At 39.7% G+C, this 24950-nt stretch overlaps 1 protein-coding gene across 2 annotated transcripts in view; it reads right to left on the bottom strand.

Moving 5' to 3' along the window:
* The window catches only part of jhy (junctional cadherin complex regulator), a 98086-nt gene that overhangs the window by 58415 nt on the left and 14721 nt on the right, over positions 1 to 24950 (bottom strand). For both annotated transcript variants that reach the window (XM_043676817.2, XM_087976440.1), the window contains one exon: positions 11089 to 12118. In XM_043676817.2, the coding sequence (XP_043532752.1) occupies positions 11089 to 12118 (1030 nt within the window). The remainder of the gene's footprint in view (positions 1 to 11088; positions 12119 to 24950) is intronic.

Genomic DNA, 24950 nt, shown 5'->3' with positions numbered 1-24950 from the left:
ACATGCTTGTAAATCTTTTCTGAACCCTTTCAAGATTCACAACATCTTTCCGATAGGAAGGAGACCAGAATTGCACGCAATATTCCAACAGTGACCTAATCAATGTCCTGTACAGCCACAACACGACCTCCCAATTTCTGTACTCAATACTCTGACCAATAAAGGAAAGAATACCAAATGCCTTCTTCACTATCCTATCTACGTGTGATTCCACTTTCAAGGAGCTATGAACCTGGATTCCAAGATCTCTTTGTTCAGCAACACATTTGATCAGGTCCTAGGGATTTATCCATTTTTACGCGTTTCAAGACATCCAGCACTTCCTTCGCTGTAATACGGAGTGTATAAGTGTATAAGTCCTGCTAAAATTTCTTTCCCAAAATGCAGCACCTCACATTTATCTAAATCAAACTCCATCTGCCACTTCTCATCCCATTGGCCCATTTAATCAAGATCTGTTGTAATCTGAGATAACCTTCTTCGCTGTCCACTACACTTCCAATTTTGGTGTCATCTGCAAACTTACTAACTATACCTTTTATGCTCACATCCAAATCATTTATATAAATGATGAAAAGTAGTGGACCCAGCACCAATCCTTGTGGCACTCCACTGGTCACAGACCTCCAGTCTGAAAACCAAACCTCCACCACGAACCTCTGTTTTCGACCTTTGAGCCAGTTCTGTATCCAAATGGCTAGTTCTCCCTGTATTCCATGAGATCTAACTTTGCTAACCAGTCTCCCATGGGTAACCTTGTTGAATGCCTTATTGAAGTCCATATAGATTACGTACACCATTCTGCACTCATCAATCCTTTTTGTTACTTCTTTAGAAAACTCAATCAAGTTTTGTGAGACATGATTTCCCATGCATAAAGCCATGTTGACTATCCCTAATCAGTCCTTGCCTTTCCAAATACATGTACATCCTGTCCCCCAGGATTTCCTCCAACAACTTGCCCACCACGGCGTCAGACTCACTGGTCTATATTCCCCTGGCTTGTCCTTACCATCTTTCTTAAACAGTGGCATCATGTTAGCCAATCTCCAGTCTTCCGGCACCTCACCTGTGACTATCGATGATACAAGTATCTCAGTAAGAGGCCCAGCAATCACTTTCCTAGCTTCCCACAGAGTTCTAGAATACACTTGACCAGGTCCTAGGGATTTATCCACTTTTATGCGTTTCAAGACATCCAGCACTTCCTTCTCTGTAATACAGACATTTTTTCAAGATGTCACCATCTATTTTCCTACATTCTATATCCTCCATGTCCTTCTCCACAGCAAATACTGATGCAAAATACTCATTTAGTATCTCCCCCATTTTCTGCGGCTCCACACAAAGGCCACCTTGCTGATCTTTGAGGGGCTCTATTTTCTCCCTAGTTACCCTTTTGCCCTTAATGTATTTGTAAAAAACCTTTTTGGATTCTCCTTAACTCTATTTGCCAAAGCTATCTCATGTCCCCTTTTTGCCTTCCTGATTTCCCTCTTAAGTATACTCCTACTGCCTTTATACTCTTTTCAGGATTCAGTCGATCTATCCTGACAATACTTGACATATGCTTCCTTTCTTTTCTTAACCAAAACCTCAATTTCTGTAGTCATCCAGTATTCCTTATACCTACCAGCCTTTCCTTTCACCTGAATAGGAATGTACCTTCTCTGGACTCTCCTTACCTCATTAATGAAGGCTTCCCATTTTCCAGCCGTCCCTTTACCTGTGAACATCTGCACCCAATCAGCTTTTGAAAGTTCTTGCCTAATATCTTCAAAATTGGCCTTTCTCCAAATTAGAACTTCAACTTTTAGATCTGGTCTATCCTTTTCCATCACTATTTTAAAACTAATAGAATTATGGTTGCTGGTCTCAAAGTGCTCCCCCACTGACACCTCAGTCACCTGTCCCGTCTTATTTCCCAAGAGTAGGTCACGTTTTGCACCTTCTTGAGTAGGTACACCCACATACTGAACCAGAAACGTTTCTTGTCCAAACTTAACAAATTCCTCTCCATCTAAACCCTTCACACTGTGACAGTTAAAATCTCCTACCATAACCACCCTATTATTCTTACAGATAACAGAGATCTGCTTACAAATTTGTTTCTAAATTTCCCTCCAACTATTAGGGGGTCTATAATAACATCCCAAAAAAGTGATCATCCCTTTTTTATTTCTCAGTTCCACCTAAATAACTTCCCTGGATGTATTTCCAGGAATATCCTCCCTCAGCACAGCTGTAATGCTGTCCCTTATCAAAAACACCACTCCCTCTCTTGCCTCCCTTTCTATCCTTCATGTAGCATTTATAACCTGGAACATTAAGCTGCCAGTCCTGACCATCCCTGAGCCATGTTTCTGTAATTGCTATGATATCCCAGTCCCATGTTCCTAACCACGCCCTGAGTTCATCTGCCATCCCTGTTAGGCCCCTTGTGTTGAAATAAATGCAGTTTAATTTATCAGTCCTACCTCGTTCTCTGCTTTGCCCTGCCTGTTTGATTCACCTTTGTTCTCAACTGTAGCAGTCTCAGGTTGATCTCTTTCCTCACTATCTCCCTGGGTCTCACCTTACTAGTTTAAATCCTCCTGAGCAGCTCTAGCAAATCTCCCTGCCAGTATATTAGCCGCCTTCCAATTTAGGTGCAATCTGTCTTCTTGTTCAGGTCACTTCTACCCCAAAACAACTTCCAATGATCCAAAAATGTGAATCCTTCTCCCATACACCAGCTCCTTAGCCATGCATTCATCTGCTCTATCCTCCTATTCCTGCCCTCACTAGCTCGTAGCACTGGGAGTAATCCAGCTATTACTACTCTCGAGAACCTCTTTTTTAAATTCCTGCCTAACTCTCTGTAATCTCCCATCAGAATCTCATGGTTTTCCTTTCCTATGTTGTTGATTCCAAATTGTACAATTATCTCCTCTGGCCCCTTGAAAACATTCTGCACCCTCTCGGAGACATCATTGATCCTGGCACCAGGGAAGCAACACACCATTCTGAATTTTTGCTGCTGGCCACAGAAATGTCTGTCTGTCCGTTGGACTAGAGCCCTCTAAGACAATCGATCACTTGAAACCCAATGTACCTCTCATTACATTAGAGCCAGACTCAATACCAGAAACCTGGCTGTTCATGCTACATTCCCCTGAGAATCCATCACCCCCCACCTTTTTCTAAAACAGCATACTTGTTTGAAATGGGGCTAGCCACAGAAGACTCCTGCACTACTTGCCTACCTCTCTTACCTTTCCTGGAGTTAACCCATCTATAAGGCTGTATCTGAGACTTTCCCCCCTTCCTATAACTGCCATCCATCACATCCCCTTGCTCTTGTAAATTCCTCACTGCATCTAACTACCTCTCCAACCGATCCATTCGATCTGACAGGATTCACAACCAACGGCATTTATTGCAGATATAATCCTCAGTAATGTGTGATCTCTCCTAAACTCCCACATCTGACAAGAAGAGCATATCACTCTACTAAGGGCCATTTTTGCTTCTTTCAATCTACAGACCCAGAAAATAGCACTGTCTTATTCCTCTACAAAATCCTGCTTCAGGTTAAATGAATACTTATGGCTTTTAAAAAAATGTAATCAAGAGACATAGCTCAATAAAACATATAATCAAGAAAGAACCCACTCTCCCATTTTCTTTCAGTACAATGCATTGAGTTTGCAATTAATTATTGCAACCTAGCATGACAATTTCTCTATAAAATGACTTATCTTTGACAATTTGCAAATCTTTAATCAAAATAATATCTGCAGCTTGGATATTGCAAATCCTTGCTAAATAACTTGATTGGTGTTAGTTTTGGAAATTAAGGATTGCACATCAATTAATATGTGGAGGACTACAGGCACACTGCAATGTTTTCCTACATCAGATATAATTGGCACTTGAATATGTTAATATTGGTGAGAGAGGACATTATCGCCCTGCTGAGAACAGATGGAGGCCAGAAACAATAACCTAGCTCTTTAATAATACTAAAAAAACTGTATAAATTCCCATATTGTCTCTTGTTCTTTTTGTGACTAGATTCCTAGAATAAGAACATCAATATAACATTAGAGACTATGTAAAATACAAACTCATGGCCTGGCAATGTACTAACATGATACTGTCCCACAGACATATGAAAAGGAGGGCAACATGAGACTTGTAAATGAAATATTTTTGTAAAGAGAGATTCATTTAAATTGGAAAACAAAAGAGTATTTGTTAAGATACAGATCTTGTGAAATACACCACAAGAGTACCTCCTCCTAGGTGATTCCTCCTTGATGAGAATTGGTCAATCAGCACATAAAAGGTGAAAATACCAACATTTTCCATGTATTTCCAATGTTAGTATTTAGAATTAGTATCTGAGCTGCAATTACACATGCATAAGGGATTAATCAGTTCAGGGGAGGCAATAGCTGCGTGGTATTATTGGTAGAATATTAATCCAGAGACTTAGGCAATGTTCTAGGGTTCAAATCCCACTTTGGCAGATGGTGGAATTTAAATTCAATAAAAATCTGGAATTAAGAATCTAATGATGACCAAAACAAAACATCTGGATCAGTAATTCCCTTCTGGGAAGGAAACTGTTGTCCTTACCTGGTAATGGCAACATGTGAGTCCAGATCTTAGCAATGTGGTTGATTCTGAAATGGCCTCGCAAGCTACTGAATTGTATCAAACTGCTCCAAAGCAGAAATAAAGAATATGATTGACTACGACACCAGAAATTACAGCAAACACAATACTGTTAATCCCCCATACTAACAATTTTAGATGCATAATAAATCCTGGCTTTTGCAGCAAAGTCCACATTCCAGAAAAAAAATTAAAACAAACAGTAACAAACATCATAGTTCTGTTCACCAGGTATGCTGTTTCTTCATCCCCTGAAAATAGTTGAATCAACAAGGGAAGTAAAGTTAGGGTTGAGATCATCATATTAATGAAAAGAAAAATAATTATGTTGTACAGAAAACCAAAAAAAACACAGGAAACAGTAGTGACTTGCTTATCTGAAAGAAAATACTACTCAATCCATAAATTTCTTACAGTAACTTCAGAAATCTGCCTTTTGAATTATCATTGTCAATCTCTATGTTTTTGAATATATTTTGATATGAGAAATTGGAAATGGCCATTCTATTGTTTGAGAAATCATTCCCAAATAATTCTGGATGTTTTAACTGTGTATGGAATCAGATAATTATAAAACAATGTTACATCCTTTGATACCTCTCTGAAGACTGATGTGGATTGATTTAAGACTGGGTTTTTGCACAACATTTATCATATGTGGTTTACAAGATCCTTACTGAAGGGCTAGGCTGGATAACTCACTTATTTTTTATTATGTAATCAATAAAGAAATAATGACATCCAAAAATCAGCAGGAAGTTATCCAACGTCATGAACCCTGACAGCATTTAAAAATGATTCCTCTAATTAGTGAAAGATTTATATTCCTGGTGAACTTCAATCCTCATCTCTGTACAAACTATATGCAAATTCTGCTGCTTTGATGTGCTACGTCTCTCAAATACACCAGGATGAGAATGCTACTCGTCATCTACTACAACATTGTTTTTATAACAGTCATAGAATCCTGATTCTTTTAAGTGTTCAGTTTTTCTCCCTGTCATAGGCAAAACTATTTTAATGCAGATAAGTTTGTCCATACTGACACAAAGAACAAGAAATAAAGATTTTCTAAACATATCATACAATGTAGGAAACTACATTGATATTAACTTTCCACGCAATCTATAAATAAGGAAATAATTTTGAATTTCTAAATGCCAGTTTTAGAAGTCTAGTGTAACACATTTATTGACATACGGGATGTTATAATGAGCCTACAATTCTCACAATATCCTTCAATACTGGAACTACCTGTATTTGTGATTAGGATGATAAAATGTACAAAACTGCTTTTTCTTGGGGAACACTTCAGTGGTCCAGGACATTCAGCCTTGGACCTTCGGGTGACCCATCCTCCAAGGTGGACTTCGGGATAGGCAGCAGAGAAAAGTGGCCGAGCAGAGGCTGATAGTTAAGTTCGGTACCCATAGGGAGGGCCTCAACCGGGACCTTGGGTTCATGTCACATTACAGGTGATCACCATTGCACTACACACACACACACACACAGATATTCCTACACACACACACTCTCACATACACACAGACACAGGTACACACAGACGCGCACACAGACACCCACACACACTCTTATAGACACACACACTCCCACACTCATACATGCACCCCCTCACAGACTTTAGACACTCTGCACTCACTACACACACACACACTTTCTCACACACACAACCCCCACCCCAGACAGACAGACACACACAGAGAGACAAAGATCCACATGCACACATATATTTTGTGGGGTGAATTTGTACTTGCAGGGTTACATTGTACTTTGCTCAAAAACTGCATGCATTCATGTAGAACTCTGAGCTCAAAAACTGCATGAATTTATGTAAAACTCTGTTATCTCACTTTTTAGATTAGAATCAATCTAAACATCATGGCATAGACAGAGAACACAGGGGGCCAACACCTTCAACATATTGTCTAGCTATCACCATTGTTAACAGCTAACCTGAGAATGCAACTTTAAAAAAAAGGTTTTGTGATTTACACATGAAAGAAGTGAAGCTATCACTGTATTCTAACAGATGAAAGGCTTAACAGACAATCAACTTTTCAATGTATAATTTCAGTTACATTACACTGTAAATTTTTGCTATAAATTCTGTGTTACGATCGAGCCCTCCACTATCACCTGATGAAGGAGCGTCGCTCCGAAAGCTAGTGTGCTTCCAATTAAACCTGTTGGACTATAACCTGGTGTTGTGTAATTTTTAACTTTGTACACCCCAGTCCAACACCGGCATCTCCAAATCATGGCTTTTTCTTTATGATTACTATAGTTTAGTCCATACAAAACATAGTTTTTCAGCATAGCTGCATTTTATTACATAGAAAATGTTTTAGTTCTGGAATCTGATTTTGAATTTAGCAGGGAATCAGTTTGGCTAAGTTGTGGCCATATTGCTTTTTCAATGGGCCAGAATTTAGTGACTGCTGAACGAACAGCGCCTGCCATTCATTGACATGCCTACTTAATTTAATGAGATTCTGAACGATAAGTTTTCCATTACTGGGATCTACAGGATGCCTAGGATATGTGTTAACAGAGCAGAGGTCCATTGCCGTATGGCCGGAACCGATCAGATTGAAGAATTGTTAATGAGCAAATCAGAGTCTGAACTAGAAAGTGTCTGTTGCAATAGTGAACCCAATGTCACACCAAGCATTGAAAAATCGAGAGGAAAAAGAAAGATTGAAGTAATAGAGCGAGAGGGCCAGAAGGAAAGAAATAGTTTTTTTTTGAAAATGTCCAATAATATGTACTTATGTTATTTTCGTACTCAGAATAAAAAACGATTTCCCTCCATTTGATACATTTTTTGCAATACTTCATGTAACACAGTACTCTCTAGGGACTGAAGGTGTCAATGTACACTAAAACTTCACTTCTACAAATAAATATGTATACCTACATACAATATAACACAGAGTTCCCAAACATTTTCCCATTTTAATTTCCCACTCGCCATTTCAAGACTGGAAAATTGTTATGACTCCCCCTTGAGGTTGTAACCAATTTGGGAAGTCCTAGTGTGTATACATACACACATACACATGCTAGATTTAACTTCTTTGGAACAAATTTCCTCAGGTATTTAGTGCTAAAGCCCACTTAATTTTACAATTCCTCAGGCATTTTTTTAGAAAATGTATGTATAAGTAATAAATTAAGTAGCAAATGGGCCAATAATGTAATCTGCAGCGTGCTGCTCCCCAGTTCCAAGGTGGTCTATGTATTTATGCCCCTGAGCTGATATCATCCAATGATTAAAATCATTCGATCATTATTATACTTCAGCATCACTTTAAAGACTATGTCATAACATCTTGGCACTGCAAAGAGTTCAGTCATGACTAATTTTAATATTACACCTTAAAATTAATCAGAACCAATGACTGAGAACAGACATTTCAATGGTCAGGCTCTCGGGCAGCTAGTACAAGCAAACTGAATTGTATTGATGGAATAACTTACTGATATTTATTTGACTGACACAGAAACTTGGGACTACGCATCTAAAGCAGGAAACAAGATCAAACTAATTTCATATACACTACTTGAGATCTATTTGGCAACACTAAGTCCGAGCAGAAAAGTACTGGAACTTTCTAACTCCAAAAGAATCATGGCAATGCTAATTATCTCAACAAGATGGCTAGGCCATGATGGTGGTTGTCTTTCAGAAAATGTACTCTATGCAGAATTTAATGATGCCAGTGGATGTATTCGACAGCTAAATCCATAACAGAAACAAGACATAACTTCATGCCTTACTTTAACAACTGGGAACCGTTCGCACATGACCAAAGCAACTGGTGCCAAAGCCTTCTGAAATGTAAGAATTATACTTCTAGACTGCTGCAAAAAAGCATCCTTATATGAAGAAACCTGAACATGTTGGCCCTGCAGCAACAAATGACAACTTACAGTATTCCCAATGTAATCAGTAATATGTTAAATTTACTGTAATTCCACCTAAGGAATTACAGCGGATAAGTAGATGGTGTAAATCATTTGCACCCAATGTAAAGCCAAAGAAACAGAGGGACTGGAAATTGTCGTTCTTCCGATCTAATGAAAGGCATTACATTGAGATCAGAAACATCCATGGCCAGAGTCACAGATGTACAGCACGGAAACAGACCCTTCAGTGCAACCTGTCCATGCTGACCAGATATCCCAAGCTAATTTAGTGTCATTTCCCAGCCCTTGGCCCGTATCCCTCTAAACCCTTCCTATTCATATACCCATTGAGATGCCTTTAAATATTGCAATTATACCATCCTCCATTTCCTCTGGCAGCTCATTCTATACATGCACAACCCTCTGCGTGAAAAAGCTGCCTCTTAGGACCCTTTTAAATTTTTCCACTTTCACCTTAAACCTATGCCCTTTAGTTCTGGACTCCCCCACCCCAGGGAAAAAATAAACCTTGTGAAGGTGAAGGGAACTTTCTTTTACTGGATGCCTTCCAGAGAAAATATGATGAATCTATTGGTCATGATACCTACTTGATACATTCCCTGATTTTCAGCCTACAACTGCAAAAATAATGTCCATACTTGATTGTAGGGAGTCTCCCACTCAAAAGTTAAAAACAGTTGTAAGTTTATCATAGACTCAGAGAATTACTGCTGTTCCTATGCATGAACTAGTCTCCAAATCTGGCCACTGATCTTGAAGCCTTCAGATATTCGAGTGAATGCTGGCAGGTATAACATCTCACTTATCTAGCATGCCTCTGAAATGGGCTTCATGTATAATCTGCAAGTATCAGTATGGCACATTATTCATTGATATTTGGAGAATCCCTTCGTGTTCATGTGTTGTATAGCATTAGATATTTCATTTTCTAAAACTGTGTTTTTCACAGTATGGATAGATTATTCTAAATTCAGTATCGGCATATTGTCAAGGATTCATTTATCAATGTGATATTTGGGAAAGAAAGGTAATCCATTAAAGGTACCTTCAGAAAATTCTTGCAAAAGCCTATTTCAACACTGCCTTCCAATTTGAGGTTACCTGCCCACCTTTTCATGGAAAATAAAGTTTCATGTGGAAGATGTAGTGGTTGTAACAAGGTCAGCCAGATGGACCTCATAGAATATGAGTTCCTTTATTGATGCTGTTTTTCTGAACCAAGCAGGGTGCCCTGGATGACAGATAAAAATAAGTGTCAAATATCCTGTTGCTCTGAAGGAGCTGGATCAATGTCAAGGACTTTCCACGTGTAAACAAAGGGTAACTCATGATGGGATACTGGCATCTGTGGAATTATTTCATAAGAAACTAAAGATATTATAAAGGACTTTGTTTAACATCAAGGAATTGAGAAAACTTTAAATCAGTCCTGAAATAGAAATCAGATGATAACATTTAATGAAACAAAAGTTGGAGAGAATAATCATTCACGGGTTTGAAAGATAAAATGAATGTACATGTAAATATTTTGCTACAAAGTTCTTGCTTTGTTCAAAAAAAGACAGGAACTAACCTACCAATTAGAAGGAAGCATACAATTCGCTGCTTATTCTTGAGAATTACAGTATTTTGCCTCTTAACACCATAAAGCAGTTGCTCATCTGATTTCAGTTGTAATTTGGGACTGAAAATCCTGGGTTTTTCTGTGCATTGTTAACAAATTTCATAAATGACAATGACAATCTGTTTTCAGATCAAAATGCTGTTTCCAATTTATTTCTGTGCTTTTGCTATATGATCGAGATTAATAAAGTATTAAAATAATGTTCTAGTTTGCAAACTAGGAGCCATAGTTTCAGTCCCATTTGGACTTGGATTTAAAAGACAACTATTTATTGAGCAGATGCTACTACTAGTCCTGTCACTTGAAAATAACATTCAGAACATGTGAGCAAATTTAGTTTAGTAACTGAAAAATCAGAACATAAATATAAATAAAGGAAAAATTACAGATTTCTTACCAAACTTAACTGCCTGTCAAGAGTATATTAACAAAAGAAATAGTGTTTAAATCTCTGGCTTCGTGGTTTGGTCATCTTAACTCCAGTATAGCAACTAGTATACACACACACTGATAAACATTTTATCACTTAAACACATGATGGCTTCTTCCTTATACTTAATGAAAAAAGACCAGAATCTGTGGTGAGAGGTCAAACATCCCCAGTGACTCATGGGAGTCTCTTGCTTCCAACTGACCAAAATGTTAGCAAATTGAGTCATCAGAGAGAGTGCATAAGCATCTCAACAACTCCTCTACTCAATTCTCCAAGTGTCATCAGCCCCAACTACAGCAGATTATGCAAATTAAGCATTGGATTTACCAAACCATTTTAGAACTCATTGAATGAAATAATTTCTTCTTCATTCAGAAGGACAATATAAGAAAAGAGATTTTTTTACTGTGACACCTACCTGCTGTGTATCTTTAACCTCTTTCTTTTCACTGTACAACAGTTGATATGAGTTTATTTTGTGTCTTCCCAGGGTCTGTTTATTCCGTTCCACAATATCATCCTGCACTCTTACTTTAGTTTGCAATTTCCTGTCATGAGAGATCACACGGTTCTTGGAGTGTCTTACACTCTTTATGCTCATATCACTACAGGTTGACTCATGCTCCATGAATTGCTGGTATTCTTTTTGATAGTGGCCATTCAAACTTTCATAGTCATCTTCTTCATTGTGATCTTCATCTTTCTCATGTTTATCCTTAGGTTCTTTAATTAAGAATTTTCTTGTTCCAATTTTCTTATTGTTTTCCAAATCACTCTTAATTGTATCAATATAAAATCTAGGAGAATCAAGTGATTCACAATCTTGGGCACTTTGTTCATTTTTATAATAAGAAGGCAAATGTTTCCTTTCAGATTGCTTTTGCACATTATTACTTTCTCTCAACGTAAATTTAACTCCTTGAGATTTATCTGTTTGTCTTTTCTGTTCCAGTGAATCCAGGTATTCGCATTCAGAATCACTAAACATTTCACAATTATCTTCATCATGAGACTGATGTTCCTCATGGTTTTCCTGGGATACTTCTGCTACAATTGTGTTTGATTGGATTTTCCTGTCATTTTGCAAATCACAAAATCCAGAAGAACCAAGTGATTCATGTTCTTCTTGCATGCTAGCTTCACATTTAATGTAAGGTGAAGACGGTCTTTTCCTTTTAAGTTGTTTCTCTACGTTATCATCATCTCTCAAACTAAATCCAACTGCACGAGCTTTATTTGTTTGCCTTTTTTGTTCCACTTTATCTTGGTGTTCATTGTATCTTCCTTCAGTTTTCTCCAATAGCTCATTTGACTCTTGAAGCAAATTCTCCAGTGAATCATGAAGTGATTCATAGTTTTGTTTGGACTTAAAAATCTTTGCTCCTGCTCTGGTATTTCTCCAATTAGGATTATATCGCAGGTTGGCGTATCTGTCAGTAGTTTGAAGGCTGAAAGAATTTTTTAAAAAGTTCAATTGTAGCATAAAAAATTGTTGATCAAAATTATATTTTAAAGGTATCTTACGAGTTTGTCTATCTCAGATTAAAACGAATGTAAGATTAGGTATTTAATGCAAGGGTCATATAGTATCAAATGTGGAACAAAGGATTAAATGGGAAAGCTACTGTTCCACTGTTTGACTGCACGTTAGGACTTTCATATATTTGTATGTTCATGCACAGAATAAAGCAGTAAGCTATCTTAAATTGTATAATTGAATGAAGGCACATGAGAACACCTTACTTTCAATTTGAAATGTTGTTAGAAAAGAGAAATTTTGCATTGGAAGCATTTATACAACAATGCACTCACACTTGGAAACTCCTGTCATGTGAAATGCTATAAGATATTATTTCTCAAAAAAGAAAATTCCACACTGGCCACAAAGTGTGGAATTTTGTGAAAAAGTGCAACCCAAATCTACAATAATTTTTAAAAGAATAATCTTTTGAACAAAGGGAGAATGGTAACAAAAGAATAATAAACAAAATAAATCCAGAGAACTGAGGTGGAAAAATCTGTATTTAATGCTGGACTGTAGGGCTAAGATCAGGACTTAGAATTAGAGGTAATTTATTTGGCTTAGATAGGGAAATGGCTCACATGGAAAAATATAGACAGTGAGAATTACAGGCATATCTTCAAACTGGCAGCAAGTGATGAGTGGTATCCGCCCAGGGTCTGTACTGGGGCCACATCTTTTCACTATATTTAGAAATAACTTGGATGAAGGGATAGAGAGCTATTTCTGTAAATGTGTTGATGACACCATGTTAAGTAGTGCCATAACTACTGGAACTAAGAAAAGAAAGTTACAATAAGACACTGTGAGATTAAGCCTATCAGCAAAATTGTGGTAAATGGGATTCAATGTGGGAAAGTGAATTGATCCACCTTCTAATAAGATCAGGGTATTTTTAAAAATGAAAAAGAAACTGGGGACAAGCAATGACATTTAGGGTTTAACCATATAAATTACCATAAGTTAATAAACATGTGTAGCTAATAATTAGAAAGGCTAATGAAATGTCAACTTTAAATTAGGAATTTAGCAATGTAAAGGGATGGAAGATATGTTGTAGCTATGAAGAGCTTTGATTCAATCCTGTCGAAAGTTCTGCATTCAACTGTTTGTAATCTGTTAATCATGGTATATGTGTAGTGCAGATTTAGCAGAATGATTTCAGGGTTACATATTCCTTTGAATTTACAACATTAGGGAATGATCTGGGTGAAGCGTTTAAGAGGTTTAGAGATTTAATAAGGTAAATAAAAAGAAAACTATTTTCTTTGGTAGGAAAACAGAGAAGAGAACATAACCTTAAAATTATAGTTATTTCTTTCAAGGGTGATGGCAAAAAAAATCAGTTCTTTACACAAAAGTTTGAGGAAATTTGGAACTGTCTTTGAAAACTTTTTGAAATTCTGACAATAGCAAAAACATTTCATTATAGATTGATATGTTTGTTAGGGACGGGTATTAAAATTAGTAAACCAAGAAGGATAGATGGAGTCACAATAGAAGTCAGCTATGATGCAACTGAATCAGCTTCTGGAATGGACTACAGAATTCAGAGGATTGAAATGTTCAGACGAGAACATAAGAAATCGATTGTGATCAGGCCGATATGATCAAATTTTATTTTAGCATTCAAGAAGACTGGGGAAAAATACTTTTACAAAATTAAATCCTAGCATGCCATATGCTGTACTTTGATGAGCCGTTTAATGGCAATTCAGAGCAATATGACATTGGCACTAGAAGTGAGGAGGATGGCAATATGGAACTTTGGGATGGAGAGGAATCATACTATAGATTTCTGAATCAACAACTTTCTGCAGGGATGTAGGTTAGATGGACTTTTGATCCTTAATAATGTTAAGGCATCAATGAGCATTTCAGTGGCAGGATGGATAAGGCACATGCTGCTTTGCAAAATCAAACTGATCCATGAACTGTTTTCAGTGCTCAAATTGCATTGATAATGGCCACCAATTCTGCATCATATTTCAGTGCAACACAATGCCAATGGTGCTGTTTTAAGATGGTGAGAGATAAGCACTGAATTACAGAATTGCAGAAATTTTACAGTGCAGATAGAGGCCATTTGGACCATTGAGCAATTTAGCTTAGTGTCAATCTCCTGCCTTTTTCCTATAACCCTGTACATTGCTTCTGTTCACATTTTCATCCAATGACTTCTGGAACACCTTAGTCTCCATCACATTTCCAGGCACTGCATCCTTCAGTTCTCTATCTGTTTACGAACTGGAACCACTTTTTCCCAGTTACTCTGACCAGACCTCTGATGATATTGAAAACTTTCTACAACCTTTCCTCATAACTGAAGTGCCCCATCCCCGAACCATTCTCATAAACATTTATCCATCTGGCTTCCTTTGAAGAGCCATTAGATGTCATTATTTATTACTGCTATAAGTGATTCCCTGATCAATACTGTAACATCCCATCCTCTCTGACCTCTTTTGTTGTCTCACCAACAGATCCTATATTCTGAAATACTGAGCCACCAATCTTGCCCTTCTCTCAATCATATTTCAGTAGCAGCAATGACATGTTATGTCCATGTTTTAATTAGTGTGCTCATCTCTTCTGCCATGTTCATGAGACTCCTTGTATTAAAATAAGTGTTATCTGACCTTTCTCACCTTCGTTGTGCCTTAAATAGCCTATAATTTCTATATCTCTTGACTCCCTTTTCTGTTTTTTCTAATTTTGGCCATTCATCTCCTTCAGTTGAGTCATTTTTCTGGAACCACCACTACTCACTTGCACATGGCACCACAATTCAGAGATTACTACCTTTAGAGTCCTGTTTTGGGAGTTGGGAAGTCATGTTGCAACTGTACAGGGCATTGGTCAGGCCACTTTTGGAATACTGCATGCAATTTTGGTCTCCCCACTACAGGAAGGACGTCGTGAAATTTGAAAGGGTTCAAAAAAGATTTACAGGTATGTTACCAGGGCAGGAGGATTTTTGCTAAAGGGAGAGGCTGAATAGGCTGGTGCTATTTTCCCTGGAGGGTCAGAGGTTGAGGCGTGACCTTATAGAGACTTATAAAATCATGAGGGACATGGCTAGGGTAAAGGTACAAGGTCTATTCCCTGGAGTGGGGAATCCAAAACCAGACAGCATAGGTTTAAGATGAGAGGGGAAAGATTTAAAAGGGACCTAAGGGGCAATGTTTTAACGCAAAGGGTGGTGCATGTGTGCAATGAGCTGCCAGAAGAAATGGTGGAGGTTGTTACAATTGCAGCATTTACAAGACGTCTGGATGGGTATATGAATAGGAAGGGTTTAGAGGGATAATGGTCAGGTGTTGGCAAATAGGACTAGATTTATTTAGGATATCTGGTTGGCATGGATGCTGTGCATCTCTACGACTCTAAGCTTTTTAATCTACTTCTTAGCTTCATAAATTCTGCTTCCAGGACCCCATCTCATTGACCTCTGTCTGTTTGCTCTCCATGTTCACAATGTCCTGTAGCCTTCCAGTGACATCCCTGACCTTGGCACCAAGAAGGCAACAAACTATCCTGCAATCTCTTTTGCAGCCCACAGAAATGTCCATCTGTTCCCCTTACCACTATATCCCTCCCATTCTTTTACCTCCTCTTTTGTGCAGCAGGCCTATCCATGGTGCCATGACATTGACTTCCACTGTTTTCTCCTGCATTGTTATCTCCCACAACATTATCCAAAACACATATCTGTTAGAAAGGGGGATGGTCACTGGGGACTCCAATACTACCAGTCTTCCTCTACTCTGTCTATAGTCAACCAAGCCCTTCCTGCTTGTTACATCTTCACCTGAAGTACAACCATCTCACTGAACGTGATCCACTCATGCTCGGTAATGTGGAAGCTCTAGAGTGAATTCACCTGCTGCTCCATCTCTGAAATGCGATTAGCTACTACCTGAAGCTTGGACATATTTCCTGCACATGTGACTACCAGGGACAACTGAAGCTTCCATGATTTGTCACATCTCACAGGAGGAGGATATTACAGGTGCAAGCTCTGTTGCCATGACTTCCATTAAGCCCATTAGTTACATACTTCTTAAAAAGATGCTTCCATAAGAATACTATGAACTAACGTCATTTATGGAAATTCACACAATTATCTAACTTTACTATACTGATCCTGATTTTCACTTGTTCCTGTTTTTTTCCTCAGTTAAACCCTGCTTCCAAAAAAAAGCTGCAACTGTTGAACTTGAACTCCACTTCACCACCTTGGCTCCCAATCTTGGGCCTCAATTTGTCTTGTTGCTGACTCCCTCTCTCTCTGCTCAGTTGAAGCTGAAGAACTTCATCTGTCACCTAACTGCCCATTGCACTAATATACCAATGTCCATTTGAAGTTGCACACTATTCTCCCACACTTTACAATTTGTTCCCTCTGCACACCAAGATGTGGACCCATTATATATTATAAGGAAAAGCTACAGTCCCAATTTCAACACCAGGAGAACTCCATAATAAACTTTCTTCCAGTCCGAAAAATACCAATTAACCATGACTGACTGTTTCCTATGCCCCAGCCTATTTGTATCCATGTTGTTATGGTTCCTTTCAGCGCAAGCCTGTTGTGTTGAATTGTCAAATACCTTTCGGAAGTCCATATATATGACGTGAACAGCCTTGCCCTCATCAGCTCAAAAAAGACCAGCAAGTTAGTTGGGCACAATCAACCTTTAACAAGTCAATGTTGACTCTTTCAAAGCAATCTTTCCCACGTGACTATTAACTTGATCTGAAATAATTATTTCTGTAAGTTTCCCCATGGCCGAGGTTAAACTGGCTGATCTGTAACAGCTTTTTTGAACAAGGGAGTGATGTTTGCAATTCTCCAATCCTCTGGTACTAGTCCTGAGTTTGAAGAAGTTTGCTATTGCCTCTGCAATTTCCACTCTCACTTCCTTCAATATACTTGGATGTATCTCATCCAGTTCCAGTCCCTCAATTTTAAGGGCTGTCAGCTAATCCAATGCCTCCTGTTTATCCATTTCTAACTTTTACCATGACGGAGTTTCCCCTTCTTTCACCACCACCTCAGCCATGCCTTTTGCCTCTATGTGTAAATTCAATCTTTGACCTTAACTGACTTTGTTTCTACTTTGGCCGCTCTTTTACGATTGATATGTTTGTTGAAAACTTTGGGATTTTCCTTAATATTAGATGTTAGCCTTTCATTTTGGTTTTGAAGCTTCTCTGCGTGGTTCTCAATTATATTCACTATGACACCCATCATAAACATACTTTTCTTCTTTAACTGAATTTCTGTCTCCTTTTCATCCAGAAAGCTATGGATTTGTTTGTCCTACCTTTCCCTTTTGAGGGAATATAGCATAAAGTTCCCAAACCATCTCCTCTTTGAAGGTAGCCCAATATTCAGTTACTGTTATTCTTGCTAACCTTTGGTTCCAGTCTATCTGGCACAGTTCTTTTCTTGCCTAACTGAAGTCACTTCTCTGCCATTTGATTATTCTTAATCTAGATTGACCAATGTCATTTTTACTGTCATCCCAAAATTTAGTGATCACTTGACATATTTGGCCCACATCTTTCCATTAACCAGGTAGAAATAACACCTTTTCTGTTGAACTGGATACATACTGCTGTGGGAAATTATCCTGAACAAAATCGAGGAATGCTTCCTATTGCTTGCACCTTTCTTATTCCTTAGCTCTAGCTAAATAGATTCTGCCCTTGAACACTGAAACATCCTTTTTCTGCAGTTCTGTAATACTTCCTCACCCTTCCTGCATTTTTCCCTTTCCTTTTTTTTCTGAACACTTTGTAACCAGGAATATTTAACAACCAGATTTGTCCTTCATTAAGACAGGTCTCCATTACTGCCACACATCATAATCCTACAAAGCAATCTGTGCCAGTAATTAACCAATCTCAATAACTATACTCCAGGCAGATAGAAATACTTATCAGTATCAGGCACACAAAGCTTAGTGGTTATAATATTTTCCAAATTTGGAATGTCTTTATCATTCAAGTGTACACTTTGGATTTATCTGTATGACATAACTGTAGAAATTCTGAAATTACTGTTGTGAAAATCACAACTATAAATAAAGTGATCAATCAAGGGAAAAATACTTAAAGAATTCAAAATTAAGTTCAGGTGGCTCCTAGTTTTAGAGACCTTAAACTTTTTGAAGAAAATGGATGGAGATTTTTTAAAAGAGCAAAGACATCTCACATAAATTTTCTAAATGTTTAAATGTTAACATTCTCAATAATCTCAAGGCCTGTAATGGCTTTTCTCAAATATATATTGTTAATTAATATGATAAAAACAGCGAACTTATTAAAAGGTTAACAAGTATTTACTATTAAAAACAATATGCTAAATTCTAAAGCATTTGACTTCTAATTCATTTGTGGATTGATAAGTTGAATTAAAAACTAGGCATTTTTGGCTAAGTAAGATAAAAAGAATGTAAATCACAATAAAAAATGCAGCTGCAAGCAAACCAATAATTTAAAATACACAAATGGTAATTGTGAACAACATGTTTCATTTGCATATTAAAGAACAATGAGTCACAATTATTGAAAATGTTAACTATATCCATGAGCTATAATCATCGGAAAACTTTCCAATTCAGCTCCTAAGACTGAATAATGCAGTGTTTGTGAAGCTGTTATCTATTAGATAGATTTTTTTTATTTGATGCGATCATAATGAACACCATTAATATAGTCCATTGACCTACAAAAATATTATTGTGTATGGATTTGAACCCCATTAGACACTCAGGAATTTGAAGCACTTGTCACATCTGCTGCATATCTATAAAGTGTTGCGCATCAACTGTCTGCATAACCTTTTACTCGACTGAGAACAAAACGATTCACATTTATTTCATGATAGGCTATGAAGGAGCACTTCATACTTGTTGTGTTTCCACACGGAGACTTGGGTCACAGTGAACAATGTGCTCTATTTGGGCATGGTGCACCACAATAGACCTCTTGAGATTCATATTCAGACAGCTAAATGATTAGAATCATTTGAAATAATCCAATCTTATACGGAGCTGAGGTTATGAAAAGGATTTCAACCCATAAATTGCAAATTACAAATATTACTTCAGAAATCTTAATTAAACTTTTGTTTAAAAACATTAACAATCTTTCTCTTCCAAATGTTGATTAATTGATCCTATATTTTGCTGCTTTATTTTCAGAGAGTTTAGCAGTAATACCTTCTTATATTATGTCTTCTGTAATACAGACTAAGTTGAACATACCTTGATACACAGAAACATCTGCTGGTTCTAATTAACGATCACCTGGTAATAATTAAAATTTTGTACAGAAAATTTAATAGCGAATACTGTATAATCACAATTTTGCTTGGTTCTGTTATATGAGCAAAACCCAAATGATAGCCTGGTTAAAGGAGTGGCACAAGAAAAGGTAAGCCTAGCCAGTAATTTGTTACAATGACTACATTGATTACATTGATTACAATACAGAGTTCTAAGGCTCAGAATAAATATTTTAATGATGAGCTGTGGGAAGCATTATCATAGTAATGGTGCTGGATCCACTACTTTTCATCATTTATATAAATGATTTGGATGTAAGTTTGCAGATGACACTAAAGTTGGAGGTGTAGTGGACAGCGAAGAAGGTTACCTCAGATTAGACTAGGAGAAAGTGAGGACTGCAGATGCTGGAGACCAGAGTTGAAAAGTGTGGTGCTGGAAAAGCGCAGCAGGCCAGGCAGCATCCGAGGAGCAGGAGAATCGCCGTTTCGGGCATAAGGCCTTCTTCAGGAATGAGGCTGGTGTGCCAAGCGGGCAGATGTAAAAGGTTGGGGGGGGGTGGGGCGCTGGGAATACGATAGGTGGAAGGAGGTGAGGGTGAGGGTGATAGGCCGGACAGGGGGTGGGGACAGAGAGGTCGGGAAAAAGATTGCAGTTCAAGAGGGCGGTGCTGAATCCATGGGTTGGGACTGAGGTAAGGTGGGGGTAGGGGAAATGAGGAAGCTGGAGAAATCTACATTTATCCTGTGTGGTTGGAAGGTTCCTAGGCAGATGATGAGGCACTCTTCCTCCAGGCGTCGTGTGGCCTGGGTCTGGCGATGGAGGAGGCCAAGGACCTGCATGTCCTTGGCCGAGTGGGAGGGGGAGTTAAAGTGTTCAGCCACGGGGCGGTTGGGTTGGTTGGTGCGGGTGTCCCAGAGGTGTTTCCTGAAACGTTCCACAAGTAGGCGGCCTGTCTCCCCAGTGTAGTGGAGACCACATCGGGTGCAGTGGATACAGTAAATGATGTGTGTGGAGGTGCAGTTGAATTTGTGACGGATATGGAAGGATCCATTGGGGCCTTGGAGGGAGGTGAGGGGGGACGTGTGGGCACAAGTTTTGCACTTCTTGCGATTGCAGGGGAAGGTGCCGGGAGTGGAGGTAGGGTTGGTGGGGGGTGTGGACCTGACGAGGGAGTCGCGGAAGGAGTGGTCTCTCCGGAACGCTGATAGGAGTGGGGAGGGAAATATATCCCTGGTGGTGGGGTCTGTTTGGAGGTGGCGGAACCTGACTGCCCCGGCCGACCCATTGTCTCAGCCTGCTCCTGCCCCACTGAACTCATCTCTGCATACCTCGACACTGTCCTGTCCCCCTTAGTCCAAGAACTCCCCACCTACGTTCAGGACACCACTCACGCCCTCCACCTTCTCCATGATTTTCGCTTCCCCAGCCCCCAACGCCTTATCATCACGATGGTCTTCCAGTCCTTACACACTTCCATCCATCATCACCAAGGCCTCCAAGCCCTCCGCTTCTTTCTCTCCCGCCAACCCAACCAGTACTCTTCCAGTGACACCCTCCTGCGATTGACTGAACTGGTCCTCACTCTTAACAACTTCTCCTTCCAATCCTCCCACTTCCTCCAAACGAAAGGAGTAGCCATGGGCACCCGCATGCCTGCCTCTTCGTCGGACATGTGGAACAGTCCATCTTCTGCAGCTACACTGGCACCATACCCCACCTTTTCCTCCGCTACATCGATGATTGTATTGGCGCTACCTCCGTGCTCCCACGAGGAGGTTGAACAGTTCATCCACTTTACTAACACCTTCCACCCCGACCTCAAATTTACCTGGCCCATCTCAGACTCCTCCCTCCCCTTCCTAGACCTCTCCATTTCTATCTCGGGCGACTGACTCAACACAGACATTTACTACAAACCAACCGACTCCCAGAGCTACCTAGATTACACCTCCCCCCACCCTGCCCCCTGTAAAAACGCCATTCTATATTCCCAATTCCTTCGCCTCCGCTGCATCTGCTCCCGGAAGGACCAATTCCAATACCGAACAGCCCAAATGGCCTCCTTCTTCAAAGACCGCAGTTTCCCCTCCGACGTGGTCGACGATGCTCTCCACCGCATCTCCTCCACTTCCCACACCGCCAATCGCCACCAGTACAGAATCCCACTGATTCTCACCTTCCACCCCACCAACCTCCGGATACATCATATCATCCTTCCTCATTTCTGCCACCTCCAAACAGACCCCACCACCAGGGATATATTTCCCTCCCCACCCCTATCGGCGTTCCGGAGAGACCACTCCCTCCGCGACTCCCACGTCAGGTCCACACCCGCCACCAACCCAACCTCCACTCCCGGCACCTTCCCCTGCAACCACAAGAAGTGCAAAACTTGCGCCCACACCTCCCCCCTCACCTCCCTCCAAGGCCCCAAAGGATCCTTCCATATCCATCGCAAATTCACCTGCACCTCCACACGCATCATTTACTGTATTCGCTGCACCCGATGTGGTCTCCTCTACATTGGGGAGACAGGCCGCCTACTTGTGGAACGTTTCTGGGACACCCGCACCAACCAACCCAACCGCCCCGTGGCTGAACACTTTAACTCCCCCTCCCACTCGGCCAAAGACATGGCCTCCTCCATCGCCATGTCACACGACGCGTGGAGGAAGAGCTCCTCATCTTCCGCCTAGGAATCCTTCAACCACACGGGATGAATGTAGATTTCTCCAGCTTCCTCATTTCCCCTCCCCCTACCTTATCTCAGTCCCAACCCCCGGATTCAGCACCGCCCTTTTGACCTGCAATTCTTCTTCCCGACCTCTCTGTCCCCACCCCCTCTCCGGCCTATCACCCTCACCCTCACCTCCTTCCACCTATCGTATTCCCAGCGCCCCTCCCCCAAATTCCCCCCCGCCCCCCCCCCCACTTTTATCGCAGCCCGCTTGGCACACCAGCCTCATTCCTGAAGAAGGCCTTATGCCCGAAACGTCGATTCTCCTGCTCCTCGGATGCTGCCTGGCCTGCTGCGCTTTTCCAGCACCACACTTTTCAACTCTACCTCAGATTAGAGCTGGTTCTTGATCAGATGGGCCAATGGGCTGAGGAGTGGCAGATGGAGTTTAATTTAGATAAATGCAAGGTACTGCATTTTGGGAAAGCAAATCTTAGCAGGACATATACATTTAATGGTAAGGTCCGAGGGGGTGTTGCTGAACAAAGAGACTTGGAGTGCAGGTTCATGGCTCTTTGATAGTAGAGTCGCAGGTAGATAGGATAGTGAAGGAGGCGTTTGGCATGCTTTCCTTTATTGATCAGAGTATTGACTACTGGAGTTGGGAGGTCATGTTGCAGCTATACAAGACATTGGTTAGGCCACTTTTGGAGTATTGCGTGCAGTTCTGGTTTCCTTTCTATTTGAAGGATGCTGTGAAACTTGAATGGGTTCAGAAAACATTTTACAAAGATGTTGCCAGGATTGGACGATTTGAGCTATAGGGAGAGGTTAAATAGGCTGGGGATGTTTTCCCTGAAGCATTGGAGGCTGAGGGGGGGGACCTTATAGAGGTTTATAAAATCATGAGGGGAATGGATAAGGTAAATAGACTCCCTGGGGTGGGGGAGTCCAGGATTAGAGGGCATAGGTTTAGGGTGAGAGGGGAAAGATATAAGAGACCTACAGGGCACCTTTTCCCACACAGAGTGGTGCGGGGATGGAATGGGCTACCAGAGGAAGTGGTGGAGGCTGGTAAAATTGCAACATTTAAAAGGCATTTGGATGGGTATAAGAATAGGAAGGGTTTGGAGAGATATGGGCCAGGTGCTGGCGGTGGGGCTAGATGGGTTGGGAAATCTGATTGGCATGGATGAATTGGACCAAAGAGTCTATTTCCGTGCTGTACATCTCTGTGACGCTATGACTCTAATTCTCTTGGAGAAAAGCAAATAATACTATGGCTGACCAAATGAAATCAATTCAATTCCAAACTTAAAGTTTGGAATGCCATGCACTTTCCTCAAATATATCCATGCAACCTCTAAAGCACCTGACTTACCATTAATAAAATCTTTGTATCATGCAATTTTGCCAGAAGCCACACATATCCTGAAAAGCTATGAAGCAAAGGCATATAAAAATAAAGGGATTAGGAGCAAGAGTAAGTCATTTGCAGTTTTGTATCTACTCCACCATTCAACACAATCATGGGTGATCTGGTCTCAATTATACTTTCCTGTCTGCTCTTGTAAATTTTAACTCACTTGTCAATTGAAAATTTATTCAACTCTGCCCTGAATAAATTCAATGCCTCTGCTACTTTCTTACAAAGAGAATTGCAAATACTAATGATCCTCTAACAGAAGACAACTTCTGTTAAATTTAGATCTCTTACTCTTCAACTATGTCCCATTATTCTAATCTCCCCCACATGAGAAAGTATCCTCCCAGTATGCAGCTTAAGATCTTAAAAGTTTCAATAAGATCGTCTGTCATTCTTTTAAACTCCATTCGGTATAGGCCCACCTGTTCAACTTTATTCCATTCTACTTCCATTAGGCACAAACATTCCATTTGCTTTCCTAATCATTTACTGTACCTGCATACCAGCTTTTTGTGATTTATGTCTTAGGATACCCAAAACCCTTGATACCATTGAGTTCTGTAATCTCTCTTCATTTAAGTAGTAAAGCACTGCTTTTCTATCTTTCCTGTTAAAATGAACAAATTTACATTCTGCCACACTTTTATTCATCTGTTAATATTTTGTCCACTTACCTAAACTACCCATATTCCTTTGCAAATGCTCTACCTCCTTTTGACAACTTAATTTGATGTCTTTGACAAACGTAACTACCACACATTCAGATCCCTTACTGAAGTAATGTCATGGATTTTAAAAGCTGACGCTGCAAACACTGATTTCTTGGTACTCCACTAGCTACAGCTTTCCAATCTGAAAATAACTCATTTGTCTCTACTCTGTTTCCTGATTACTAACAAAACCCTTATCCACTAAATACAATACTCTTATCTTCTGTCATAACCTTTGATAAAGTACCTTCTCAAATGCCTTTTGCTTACTTATATAGGCTCCTCTTTATCCATTTTGTTTGTTAATTCCTGAAAGAACTCTAATGAATTAAGTAAACATGATTTCTTCTCACAAGGCCATATAAGAGGCAATCGTGTCCTAAGGATTTGTCTCCTTTTGTTCCAACAGCTTTCCAAGCACCTTTTCTGCTGATGGCTATTAATTTAAATTCTTCCCTTCTGTTCAGTTCCTGATTTTCAAGTATCTTTGCAAAGTTTTCGCAAGTCTTCTATAGTGCTGACAAGAGACAAAATAGCTGTTCAACACCACCATCTTGTTCTTCATTATCAAGTCCTCAGATCCACTCTCATGAGGACCAGTGTTAGCTTTAATTACTCTTTTCCTCCTTAAAATATTTATATAA

Source organism: Chiloscyllium plagiosum, unplaced genomic scaffold (genome assembly GCF_037043375.1).
Source record: "Chiloscyllium plagiosum isolate Xiang-an unplaced genomic scaffold, Cpla_swu_hap1 HiC_scaffold_29, whole genome shotgun sequence".
NCBI classification, from domain to species: domain Eukaryota; kingdom Metazoa; phylum Chordata; class Chondrichthyes; order Orectolobiformes; family Hemiscylliidae; genus Chiloscyllium; species Chiloscyllium plagiosum.
Note: the sequence above shows the minus strand (reverse complement) of the source record. Positions and strands in the feature narration are given on the sequence as shown.